Consider the following 13,210-nt stretch of genomic DNA (forward strand, 5'->3'; position numbering starts at 1 on the left):
CTCTCACTCTCTCTTTAAAAAAAAAAAAAAAAGAGTTGGGGTAGGCCCTGCATCTCACTTTATCAGCTCTGTGACTTTAAGTAAGTTGCTTAATTTCCTTCTCTTGGATATCAAAAAGAAATAACAATAACTTGTCTCACCACAAAGATTAAATGATGCACAGAAAAATCTCTTACAGGATACAGAGCAGTCGATAAATGAAGTGATTATTTTAAATAGTTACTTTTCCTTTTTTGAACTTGAAATCCCCGGCTACCTACTCCCTATAACAATATCACCTCTTACAGACCAGAGGAGAAAATATATGCCAAGAATATGTCCAAAATTTCAAGGCTGACAAGGGCTGGGTTCCAAAGCCATAGTTTTCATTACCCTCCCAAACTGGCCCCACCAGAAACATCCTAGTGCACTAGTAAGGACACACAGACATGTCCTGGGAGTCAGGCCTCTGCTCATGCATTCTACAATGTGAGGGACTCTATCTGATGGCATCCTCTGGACCCCACTTGGCCAGTTCAATCCCACCTCCAGGCTTCTGCCTTCAAAACCCACATTGCTCTTTCCCGGACCCCAATTATTGCCTCAGCAAAACCATCCTCAGCAGTCCAACCCCAACTGCTCTCATCCGGATCTTTACAGGCCTACTGTCCTTTATCAGTGAAATTCAAACTACAAATTAACTTCATTTCTCAGAGTTTTCTATTAAAGCCCCTCTGTCCTAGGCTTAAGCAGCAGCTTCAGTTGCAATCCCCATTTTCTGAGCCTTGGGCCCAGCGTTGCTCTGCCCTGCCTCAGGTCCCTCGCCCATCAAGCACATGCTAAGATCCTAGGAGGCTGAGGAAACAGCAGGCCAGGTCCTTACACTATCACGGTACGCAGGGGTCCCCAGGTGCTCACTGCTCAGACGCCCATGGCGCGGCACACCCAGAAGTGGCGCAGGGGCAAGCGTCGCGTCTCCGGGGCAACCATGTTGCCACACACTAGGCCCCTCCCCCTTAAAGGGGCCGCCACTGCAAATCCGTTGAGCAGCCCATTCTGGTCCTTAAGGCAGGAGGAAAAAGTGCTGGAGCTGGATGCATTTGGCCTGAGTTTTCCTGGCTTTGGTAAATGCCCTGCACGACTTCTTGGCTTCTCCACAGGTTTCTTCACTACAGGCATCAGTTTTCCATTGCTGCCTTTTTAAACAAATCACCACAAACACAGTGGCTTAAAACAATAAGTTTATTATCTTACAGTTCTATAAGTTAGTCCTCGAGGGCTGGTCTTTCTGGAGGTTCCAGGGAAGAATTCATTTTCTTGTCTTTTTTTCAGCTTTTAGTGATGCCTTAGCTAGCGTAGCCTTCTTCCATCTTCAAAATCAGCAACACTGCATCTCCCTGACCAGCTGGAGCTGGGAGGGTGGTCTCTACTCTGGTCTCCTGTGAGAGACTGGGCCCCCTAGACAGTACAGGCTAATCTAACTTAAAAACTCTGCAGAGTTCCTTTTGCCATGCAAGATGACATCCCACACTCTGAGGATTAGGACCCAGTCATCTCGGTGGGGCATCATAATGCCTAAAGCAATTCCCAATTTGTAGAGTTCTTGTGGATATTAAATGAGATCATGCAGAAACACAACCAGTATACAGCTTGGCACAGTGAATGAAATGACTACTGTCTGGTTACATCTGAGGAATGCTAGACTTTGGAGGTCTGCTCTCCTAAGAAGCCACTCTCTGGGGAAAGGGGTGGCAGTGCGTTGCTCATACTTGTCATCACTGTACCCCTACCACCATTTGGAATCCATAGTAAAAGTAAAAAAAAAAAAAAAAAAGGCATTTTTACTTCCATTTTGGCAACAGTTCAAATGGGGAGAGCCCATGAAGGAAACACCTGCAGTTCACATCCCAAGGAAACCAAATCACAGTATGAAGGTACAGAAATATCAAAATCTTTTCTTTCCCTCTGCCTAGAACAGCAGTTTCCAAACGCTTGCTGCACTGGGAGCACTTAAAAATAGCAACACCATCTTCATCCAGTCATGTGTTTTAGCCAAGCAGAGAATTCTCTTTGCATTTTTGTGATTAGTTCTTTTTTAAATTTAATATGCATTAGGGTTGAGAATAACTAACCCAAAAGAACCATAATCTTAAGCTAATGAATTTCAACCAAAATGAATTTAATGAACACTGAGGGTGGAAAGCTGCAGACTAAAACACCTCCAGCCGAACTGAGGCCTAGGTAACTTCCAAAGTATTCTTATTTTTGTAAAATAAGTTCTTGCCTGTATACACATATACATTCAAATGCAGAACAAAAAAAAATTTGCAAGCAATGCTCCACATGGTTTGAAAGATTCTCAAGTCTTTTTTTTTTTTTTTTTTTTAGACAGGGTCTCAATTTGTTTTCTAGGTTGGGTTGGAACTCCTAGGCTCAAGCAATCTCCTGCCTCAGCTTCCTGAGTAGTTGGGACAACAGGAGCACATCACCAACACCTGGCTTAAGATCATTTTTAAGTGGATCTGGTACATTTTTTTTTAAAGTAGCAGGTTAATTCTGAAACAAAAAAGTGTTACTTAAGACCCTGTCTTTCAAAACACAAAAATCTACAATAAAATCTACAAAGAAAATGACAAGTGTCAGTTCTGAGAAATGACATCCAGATTGGCAATGTGCCTCATGGTTGGCCTTCCATGGGGACAGTTCCAGGGGTGGTCCATCTCACCCATGTGGGTAATGAGCTTCTTCATCTCGCTTGTGTTAAGAGCGGTGCCAATCATCACCTGAGTACAAGACACAATGGTTTAGAGTTTTACTGGTCTCTGTTACAATACTCTTCAGAAGCACTCTTCTCTACAATAAACTTCCCCCAAAGATGCCCCCTTCTGCTATCTCAGCCCTCTGCCTTTTGGTGGGTCTAGGGAAGTTCCAGCATGGCAGCACCACCTCTCCTTGAGACACCAACCCAACCCATCCAGAATCCAACCACTCTCAGCAGCTCCATTCTGTCTGCTCCAGCCACCCTCACCTTTCACCAGGGCAACTGCAGTGGCCCTACTGTGGCACCACAGGGGACCTTCTAGGCTGGAGGCAGACAAACAATAAACAAGTTAACAGAGAAGCAGGATGAGTATCACACATGGGGCTGTGCAGATGGGAGGGAGCCAGGCCACATGAAGAGCTGAGGGGCAGACCCAAGCAGAAGGAAGAGTAGAAGAAGGGATGGAGCGGAGCAGGTGGAGTGGCTGTGGAGCTAGAGAGGGCCAGCACAGCTGAAGCACAGAAGGGGCTGGAAGGATGAGCAGGGCATAGCACAGGCCTCCTGGGCAGGCAGTGAAAGAAGAGAGCCCAAGGGGGTAGGCACAAGGGGCAGAGGAAGAAGAGATGCATCAGGATGCAAACCCCAGGGCAAAAATAAAGTTCATGTTCTGTGGTTCTAGGGTCTTCAGCCGTGAAGACAGAGAGGTAAAGTGCCTGTCCTGCTCAGTCACTCACTCAGACTCCAGGGTTGGAAGGTCAGTGTTAGATCTTCATCAAACAAACACCTGTCAGATTCTGAGTCCTCTTCTAATTAAACTCTTCCCTGGAGTAATTTCATCCAGTCTCACAGCTATGAATTCTACCCGTCTGATCAGCAGCTCTGACACTTCCCTGGAGCCCAAGACTCACCAATGCACTGTTTTCAGACACCTGGCTTACAGTCACATGGGACCTCACACACAGCATATGCTGTCTACAGCTGTGCTCTTCACCCTGCCAGCTCCCTAGATGCTCTAGCCCTTCCCAAGCACTCCACCCCCATCCAATGTTCCACCCACTCCCCCGAAATTCCACCTCCTTGACTCCAGACCCAGCACGCCTCACAGCTTTGCTTCCACATGTCCCTCTGAAAGCACATGGACCAGCTTCTGGACCTATTCAAACATCCTAAACCTTTGGATTTGCTATTTCTTCTAACCAGAAAGTTCTTACCCAAGGTAGCAGCTTACACAGCCATTCCCTGACTGCCCGTCTCACCTGTTCATCTCATTCCTCTGGTTGTTCCCTATCCCAACACACTGTGGGAATTTCTTTACAGCACTCACATCTAAGATGTCATGTATTTTTGTTTATTTCTCCCCATGAAACAATCAGCTCCACATGAGCAGGGACCTCACCAGCCTAGTTACCTCTGTGTCCTCACATCTGAAACAAGGTTGGCCACAAAGTGGGCTCAAGGAATATATGCTGAATAAATAAGGAATGTGACAAAGTGACACAGCCATTTACTGGACTTGGACATCATCAGGTTAATCCCTAGCCATTGTTACTATTTCCACTACAGATCTAGGCAACAGCAGGGACACAACAACGGCTACTGTGGAACACCTGTGACTCAATGACTCCCAGGAGCATAGATGGCATGGTTTTGGCCTGGCAGCAGCAAACCTTTCTCAACCAAAGTTGCTGTTGCTATTACCCACAAGGACCATGGACAGGCAAGGTGCATGCAGAGCTGACCATGCTAGGGCCAACAAAAGTCCCAAGGTAGAATACTGCTTAACTATGTGGAAAAAGGGCAATAGGCGTGAATTAGAGGTCAAAGATAACACAGACCTGCTGGCTGGTATGTTGTACTAATAGAGATGATCTGACTCTTGGCATAACATGTTCTGTGGCAATCATGAAGACATTCAACAACACTGACCCAATCAGGAGCTGAACTGAGAACTTCCTAAGACCACGGGCATGAGCAGACCCACCATGCCCCGCAGTGGAGCTTTCTATACTTACAGACTTCCGACAGGCTCTGGAGGCAAACATCTGCCTGACTCGGGATGGCCGGCACATGACCCCAGGGCTGTCACTCAGCATAAAGATCAGCTCATCTATATCTTGGGGTCCAAAAGTCCAATTTTTACTGGTTGGCAAGGAAATCAACTTAGCCCTTTCGGTGACTGGAGCTAAAAGAATAAAAGTTTGAGAAAAATCCATTATTTGAGAAATATCTATTATTTGAGTACTATTGCAAAGGAACATCTGAAGACACAAAATGCTTCTTGGGAAGCCTTTGCACCTTTTACAAAATAAATAAACTGATTAAATAATGTCAAAGACTGTTCCCAGCTCTTAAAAAAAATACCACAATTTGATAGTCCTGATTACTAACTTACCATCTTCATCAATGACAAAATCAAAGCCATTCTTTCTGAATATTTCCAGATTTTCTATCAGGACAGCTTCATTGACAGCAGTTAAGTTGAGGGACTGAGGTCTGAAAAACAGGAGATTCACACTGTAACCTGTAACTTGACATCAACATTTACCCATAAAGCAGAAATGAAAGTGAAACATTAAGCTGGATGTGGTTGTATGCCTGAAATCCCAGCGGCTCAGGAGGCTGAGGCAGAAGGATCACAAGTTCAAAGCCAGCCTCAGCAATGGTGAGGCACTAAGCAACTCAGTGAGACCCCGTCTCTAAATAAAATACAAAATAGGGCTGGGGATGTGGCTCAGTGGTCAAGTTCAATCCCCAGTACCAAAAAAAAAAGAAAGTGAAACATTAATATTATATACTAACTTTCAAAAAATGATATAACATTATTCAGCTCTGGACCTTTTCACTATTCATCACAAAAACCTCCTGCACTATTTCTTTTAGTTTTCTTTTTCTTATAAAGTTCATATTAAAATTTAATGTGAAAATACAAAAGTAGTTTGCTTTCTCCTCAATCTGCCATCCTATTCCAGGGACCAGGTCTTTTTTCAGATCTTCTCCTTAAGGATAAAACTATGCCAACATTTCCATTTCACAATAAAGATCATTTGAAAACAATGAACATGAACAAGAATTTTGCTATCCTGCTCCCTCCTCTGCCTGCATTTCTTATCCACTCATCTCTCCTACTGGATTCATATTAAGACAACACTGCTGAACACAGGAAATAGTCTGGTGAGCAAATAGAGACTCAGTTTCTGTCTTATATTAGTGAGGAAGACAGACACTAAACAGACAGTCAAATCAATTATAACTACAAACAACAGTGAGATAGGGAAGAAAAGACATCCAGTGCCAAAAGAACATACAGCAAGTGGGCCTTGGCTCTAAGGTCAGGGGAAAAGCTGAGCTATGAGGACAAGAAGGGCAAATCAGGTAAAGGGAGAGAGGTAAGTATGGGATGAGTGTTCCCAGCAGAGAGACCCATCTGTGCAAAGGCACTCCAAAGGACTGTTCATGCTCCCAGCACCATACGTAAAGACACACGTCAGGGCTGGGGTTGTAGCTTAGTGGTACATGCTTGCCTAGCACATGTGAAACACTGTGTTCGAATCCTCAGCATCGCTTAAAAGTAAATAAATAAAACAAAAGTATTGTGTCCATGTACAACAAAAAATATTAAAAAAAAAAAAGACACATTTCATTCTTCTCAATGAATTCCATGGCTGAATTAATCAGGATGGCCAGGATAAAGCCAGAGTAGCTCAAGAGAATAAGAAGGGAAAATAGAAAATGCTAAAGAGGTCATCAAGGGCAAACTGTGCAGGGTCTCATAGGCTAGGAAGGAATTTTGGTCTTTATCCTTTAATCTTGAAGTGTGATCCATGTGGAACCCAAAGTGGCCTGTGATTATCTAGTTTAACTTGTGATGTTGCACATTTATGCAAAATGTCAAAAGATCCCATGAAACAAGCAGAAATATGTACACATTATAAAGCAGCTCACCAAACATCTTCACTATTACCACTTACTCCTGCGGAAAATGAAAAGGATTAATGCATTCCATGGGAAATGGAGCATTCAGTAAGCTGGACACACTTTCCCAGCTGAGGACTATTTGGGGGGATGTTTCTCTATGCCCCATCTACCCCTTGTAGTCTGAGTTTATTTATCTACATAGTTTTATTTCCCAAATGAAATTAGTGACCTCTCGTAACCCCGCTTAAGACAAACCTGCTGGTTTACATGACAACCATCACAGCCCCTTGAATGGTGGTCACTGAAAACATTCAAACTTGACACACGGGAGAGAAGTGCTGACTTCTTCAGCAATAAGCCACTGCAACTTCTCTACTACACAGGTAGACTGAGTTGCACACTCTGCTGCCTTTCTGAACACACAACCCTTATGCACGTAACAATGAATACTGTGAACTATCAGTTGCCCTTCACCAAAATAATTTTTTGGCCAACCAGTGAGCCACATTTTTGAAAAGCTAAAAAAATTTTTTCCTTCTTTTTTTAAAGAGAGAGAGAGAGAGAGAGAGGTGGTAGCGCGCTCATCTGGCATGCGTGCGGCCTGGGTTCGATCCTCAGCACCACATACCAATAAAGATGTTGTGTCCGCCGAGAACTAAGAAATAAATATTAAAAAAAAAAAAATTCTCTCTCTCTCTCTCTCTCTCCTCTCTCTTTAAAAAAAAAAAAAAAAAAAAGAAAGAAATGACAGCCAGGACTAGTACTACATAAAAAGTGTAAAACAGCTGCATGGATGTCCATGGCAAAATCTAACATGCACATAAGCAGACACTTATAAGTTCTTCAATCTTAAATGAGCAGTGAAAATTTTGGACTCTATGCGAACTTACGCAATGAGCCTCTGAGCCTGGAAAACAGTGTGCTGCTGCAGCATCTCGAAGTTGTACTTCTCGTCAGCGGCATGCTGGTCCACGAGGAAGATGTCCTCCTTCAGTTTGGTTATTATAAATCCCAAGTTAAACTGACCAAGGACCTCCATCTCTGCAAACATTGTTTTACTGCATTAAGAAAACATTCATTATAAGAAATCTTAAAGATTATTTTTATGAATACAATCCCACTTTCTACAGATAACACTGATTATTCATTCATCCAACTTCCCAGAGATGACATTATTCACTGCCTTTCCTAATTTGATATATAGACCTTTGCCTATACACAAATTTGTTATTAAAAAAATAAAAATTAAACTTTATTCTTCACACCACTCTACTTCCATCACTTAACACATTGTAGAATTCTTCTCAGATCCACACACATATACCTACTTCATTCTTTTTTTTAAGAGAGAGAGAGAGAAGAGAGAGAGAGAATTTTAATATTTATTTTTTAGTTATCGGCAGACACAACATCTTTGCTTGTATGTGGTGCTAAGGATCGAACCCAGGCCGCACCCATGCCAGGCGAGCGCACTACCGCTTGAGCCACATCCCCAGCCCCTACTTCATTCTTTTGACTGGCCACATAGGAACTCACTGTGTAGATGCAGCATACTTTGACAAATTCTCTACTGAAAGACATTCAGTTGGCCAACCAGTAAGCAACATTTTTGAATAGCTAAAAAATTCTAATAATGCACACAAAGCTGCAACAAGACCTGCTCACTCATAGGAGTGTTTCTGTGAGATTAGTCCCTACAACTATGTATGTACACTTTTTTCTTTTCATAGCAAGTCTGTAAAAGTTTGCGCTCCTAGGGCTGAGGCTAGAGCTCAGTGGTAGAGTGCTCGTCTTGCATGTGTGAGGCCCTGGACTCGATCCTCAGCACCACATAAATAAATGTATTGTGTCTACCTTCAACTAAAAAAAACATTAAGAAAAAAAAGTTTGCGCTCCCACAAATAGTAAGTATAACTTTCTGCAAATCCTGGGTATTAATCCTTTTATTATCTGCCAGGTTTAACTACTAAGTCCCTTGGTAGGTGACTTCAAAATCTAACTCAACACTGTGTAGGTCAATGCAGACTAGAGACAGACCTCAACCTTCACATAAGAGATAGATATAGTAACCCTGAAACCCACACAATTAAATTTTAGGAACATTTATTTTCCTCAACATCAGCCCCAACTACTACAAAAAGCAAGATTGTTAGAGCTTATCACATGCACATCAGATAAAGCACAAATCTCTAGGATATATGAAGAACTCATAAATACAAATAAGCCAATCAATAAATGGGCCAAGGAAATAAACAGAGACTTCTCAGAAGATGATATACAATGAATCAACAAACATTTCTGCAATTACAGAAATGCAAATCAAAACTACTCTTAAGATTTCATCTCACTCCAGTCAGAATGGCAGCTATTAAGAATACAAACAATCGGGAGGGGCTGGGGTTGTGGCTCAGCAGTAGAGCACATGCAAAGCCCTGGGTTCAATCCTCAGCACCACATAAAATTAATTAAATAAATAAATAGATAGATAGATAAAATAAGGGTATTAAAAAAAAAAAAGAAGAATACAAACAAGGGGGGCTGGGGTTGTGGCTCAGCAGTAGAGCACATGCAAAGCCCTGGGTTCAATCCTCAGCACCACATAAAATTAATTAAATAAATAAATAGATAGATAAAATAAGGGTATTAAAAAAAAAAAGAAGAATACAAACAAGGGGGGCTGGGTTTGAGGCTCAGTGGTAGAGCACTCGCCTAGCATGCATGAGGCACTGGGTTTGATCCTCAGCACCACATAAATGTAAAAATAAAGATACTGTGTCCATCTAAAACTAAAAAATAAATATATATATAAAAAAGAATATAAACAACAAGTGTTGGCAAGGATGTGGGGAAAAAGGCACACTCATACATTGCTGGTGGGAATGGCAAATTGGTACAGCCAATGTGGAAAGCAGTATGGAGTATCCTTGGAAAACTAGGAATGGAACCACCTTTTGACCCAGCTATCCCATCCAGTCTATACCCAAAGGACTTAAAAACAGCATACTACAGGGACAAAGCCATATCAATGTTTATTGCAACATAATTCACAATAGCTAAACTGTGGAACCAACCTAGATGCCCTTCAGTACATGAATGGATAAAGAAAATGTGGTATATATACACAATGGAATATTATTCAGCATTAAAAGAGAATAAAATCATGGCATTTGCAGGTTAATGGATGTAATTGGAAAATATAATGCTAAGTGAAATAAGCCAATCCAAAAAACCAAATGCCAAATGTTTTCTCTGATTTCAGGATGCTGATTCACAATGTGGTGAGGTGGGGTATGGGAGGATTAGGGAGATTAGGATTAGGCAAAGGAGAAGGGAGGGGGCATGGAGGTAGGAAAGACGGTGGAATGAGATGGACATCATTACCCTAAATACATGTACAAAGACACGAATTGTGGAACTCTACTTTGAGTACAACCAGAGATGAAAAATCGTGCTCTATATGTGTAATATGAATTGTAATGAATTCTGCTGTCATATATAACAAATTAAAATTTAAAAAAGAAAAAAAAAAACACCTCAGTGGCATCACTGCCACTGAGAATCAGTTTTCAGTTTCAAGCTGATTAGAACAAAACATACCCAATAAACTCACAAAGAGAAAATTAAAAAAAAAAAAAAAAAGATTGTTAGAGCTGCTATGGAACTCTCTGCCTCTCAGACAGTGGCCTGAGCAGACAACAAAAGAAGCTGAGACTGCCATTTCTTTTTGTAAGTGCTCCAGGGCACTGACACCAATACTTGTTCAGCAGCAGCAGCCACTGGGACTTCTGAGACACTGGCTTCATTACAATGAAGTGACAAAGTTGGCACCTCATCACAATCAACCATAGATGACAGATAGTGTGACTGTGATTCCCTCTGCATGCCAGGGATTATAAACCTCCTACTTTCTACGGCAAAAAGTTCAGCACTGACTTCAACCCAAGTCACAACCAAACCAGTCCCTAAAGCCTATCTTTGAGGGTCTGTCTCCTGGCACCATTCCTGGACCATTTCCATATCAGTCAGAGTCCAGTCAAGGGACAAAACACGCCCATGATTTACAAAGGAGAATTTATAATAAAATTATTTACAGTAAAATGCAGCCAACTACTAAACTAAGAAATAAAGAGCAGCAAACACAAGGAGTAGCTGCTACCTATAGGGAGGGCGAGTGCCCAAAAGGGGAACTCCTAGAGAAGGTGCCACCATGGAGACTGAGCTCCAGCAGGAGTGGCTGTTAGCCCTGAATGGAAAGAAATGGCCAGAGTGAACCATGCAGGGGCTCCTGATTGCCGCTGGCAGCTGCGCTGTGAAAGAGAACAGGCATTGGGAAGCAAGAAAGGAAGTGTCTGCTTTGTCGTGCAGTGCCCCCCCCCCCCCAGCAAGCTCTCTTGATGAAGTCTAGCAATGTGCCACGAGAAGTGCCTACCCATGTGGTCTAGCCTCCAGGAGTAAAGCAACATGAAGACTTGAAAGCATGGAGCCAACACTCAATACGCTGGTAACAGCAGATTCCTCCTCTCCTAGAACTGTCTGCATGTGTTCCAGCTCCCTAGGAGAATGATCTTTGGGAAGAACCTGCGTGGGCCTCAAGACTCTTTGGTAGGTTTCTCTCCTTCTACAGAAAACAGTATCTGGTTTAAACAACTGTAGAAGATGGCTTGATATGTTTGGTTGTAACTCAAAATACAGAATGTGGTAGTTGGTGGAGGCAGTGCATACCTATAATCCCAGTGACCAGGAAGCTGAGGAAAGAGGATCACAAGTTCAAGGCCAACCTGAGCAACTTAGTGAGTCCCTATTTTAGAATAAAAAACAAAAAGATGCTGATAATCCCAGTGGCTCAGGAGACTGAGGATGGAGGATCACAAGCTCAGGTCCAACCTCAGCAACCTGGCAAGATCCTGTCTTAAAAATAAAATATAAGGGCTGGGGTTGTGGCTCAGTGGTAGAGCATTTGCCTAGCATGTGTGAGGCACTGGGTTTGAATCTCAGCACCACATATAAATACATGAATAAAATAGAGGCCCATCAACAACTAAAGACATATTTTAAAAAATAAATAAAATAGAATATAAAAAGGGGTGGGGACAAAACTCATGGTAGACTGCCTTTTCCCCAGTGAGTAGGATTTAGGTGGTGAGCATTACCTCCACGTCATCTATTACTACCTACTCTTTTAACTAGAAATGCGTCTCTGAGAAAAAAGTAAACCATACCACACCTTGTCAGAACAAGAACTCTGAACCAGGAGTTGTGGCCGGTGCAGCAACTGTGTGCTAGCAGCCAAGAGCCAAGGCAAGGCATGCTATGGGTTGGAGATTTGTGAGGCAACCATCTATGGTTCTTGCAAAACTGCCAACTCCCGGGTTGTAATGATCCACTGAGAAATAAGGGTCTTGATGAGCTGGCTAGCCTGGACTTGAATTTACAATCCTCCTGCTCTGCTTGGCATCGGCCACCATGCCTAGCAATCTTAATCTGTTTTTCAAAGAAAGCACTTCCTGAACACTTAATATAATTTATCTCAATATAAACTAGGTTTATGAATATCAAAGAAAGTATACATTATTCTTTGTTGAAGCATATTGAATATGAATTGGGTAAACTCTGTGATCCAAAGTGCCATAGGAGGCCACTACAATTAGAGTTGTAGAGTGTGTAGCATGTCTCAGTAATTGGTGAGACAAAACATACCAGAAGTTTTTTTTTTTTTTTCTTTTAAAAACAAACTATTAAAAAAGCCACAATGGGGCTGGGAAAGTTCCTCAGTGGTACAGCACTTGCCTAGCATGCCTAAGGGCCTGGGTTTGACCCCCCAGCACTGGGAGGAGGAGGAAGCACCAGCGGGTAGATCATGATTACTGTGAAGAAAGTGGTAGGTAGCTACCAGTGTTTCCCATTATTTGCCCTGTTATTTTTTCTTAAATTGACTCTCACTTATCCTTTACAACCACCAGATTGACAATGAGCTAGTGGTAATTTTTCCAAATATACATTAAAAAATGGGAAATGGTGATAATCTACCAAATCTGCCATAAATTTAAAATCAGAAGTCGCTATGGGGGGCTGGGGATGTGGCTCAAGCAGTAGCGCGCTCGCCAGGCATGCCTGCTGCCCGGGTTTGATCCTCAGCACCATATACAAACAAAGATGTTGTGTCTGCCAAAAACTAAGAAATAAATATTAAAAAAATTCTCTCTAAAAAAAAAAAAAAAAAAAAAGAAGTCACTATGGGTTGGAAATTGTCAGGAAGAAGGATAAAACTGGGGTCAAGAAGACTTTGCTTAGGGGCTGGGGATGTGGCTCAAGCGGTAGCGCGCTCGCCTGGCATGCGTGCGGCCCGGGTTCGATCCTCAGCACCACATACCAACAAAGATGTTGTGTCCGCCGAGAACTAAAAAATAAATATTAAAAAAAAAAAAAAGAAGACTTTGCTTAATTTGGACTGATCTGAAAAGAATACTGGTATGGTTCAGATATAATGTGTCCCCCAAAAGCTCTATGTTGGACAATGCAAGAAAATTAAGAGGGGCTGGGGCTGTAGCTTAGTGG

General features: G+C 42.3%; 1 protein-coding gene across 1 annotated transcript in view; it reads right to left on the bottom strand.

Annotated features, from left to right (window-relative positions):
- Positions 1–1,212: 1,212 nt before the first annotated feature.
- The window catches only part of Pms2 (PMS1 homolog 2, mismatch repair system component), a 33,238-nt gene continuing 21,240 nt past the window's right edge, over positions 1,213–13,210 (bottom strand). The window contains exons 12-15 of the mRNA XM_026404172.2: positions 7,546–7,713; positions 5,133–5,233; positions 4,753–4,922; positions 1,213–2,762 (exon numbers count right to left, since the gene is read on the bottom strand). Of these exons, the coding sequence (XP_026259957.2) occupies positions 2,619–2,762; positions 4,753–4,922; positions 5,133–5,233; positions 7,546–7,713 (583 nt within the window). The 3' untranslated portion in view covers positions 1,213–2,618. The remainder of the gene's footprint in view (positions 2,763–4,752; positions 4,923–5,132; positions 5,234–7,545; positions 7,714–13,210) is intronic.

The sequence above is a fragment of the Urocitellus parryii genome, chromosome 9 (genome assembly GCF_045843805.1).
Source record: "Urocitellus parryii isolate mUroPar1 chromosome 9, mUroPar1.hap1, whole genome shotgun sequence".
Lineage (NCBI taxonomy): Eukaryota > Metazoa > Chordata > Mammalia > Rodentia > Sciuridae > Urocitellus > Urocitellus parryii.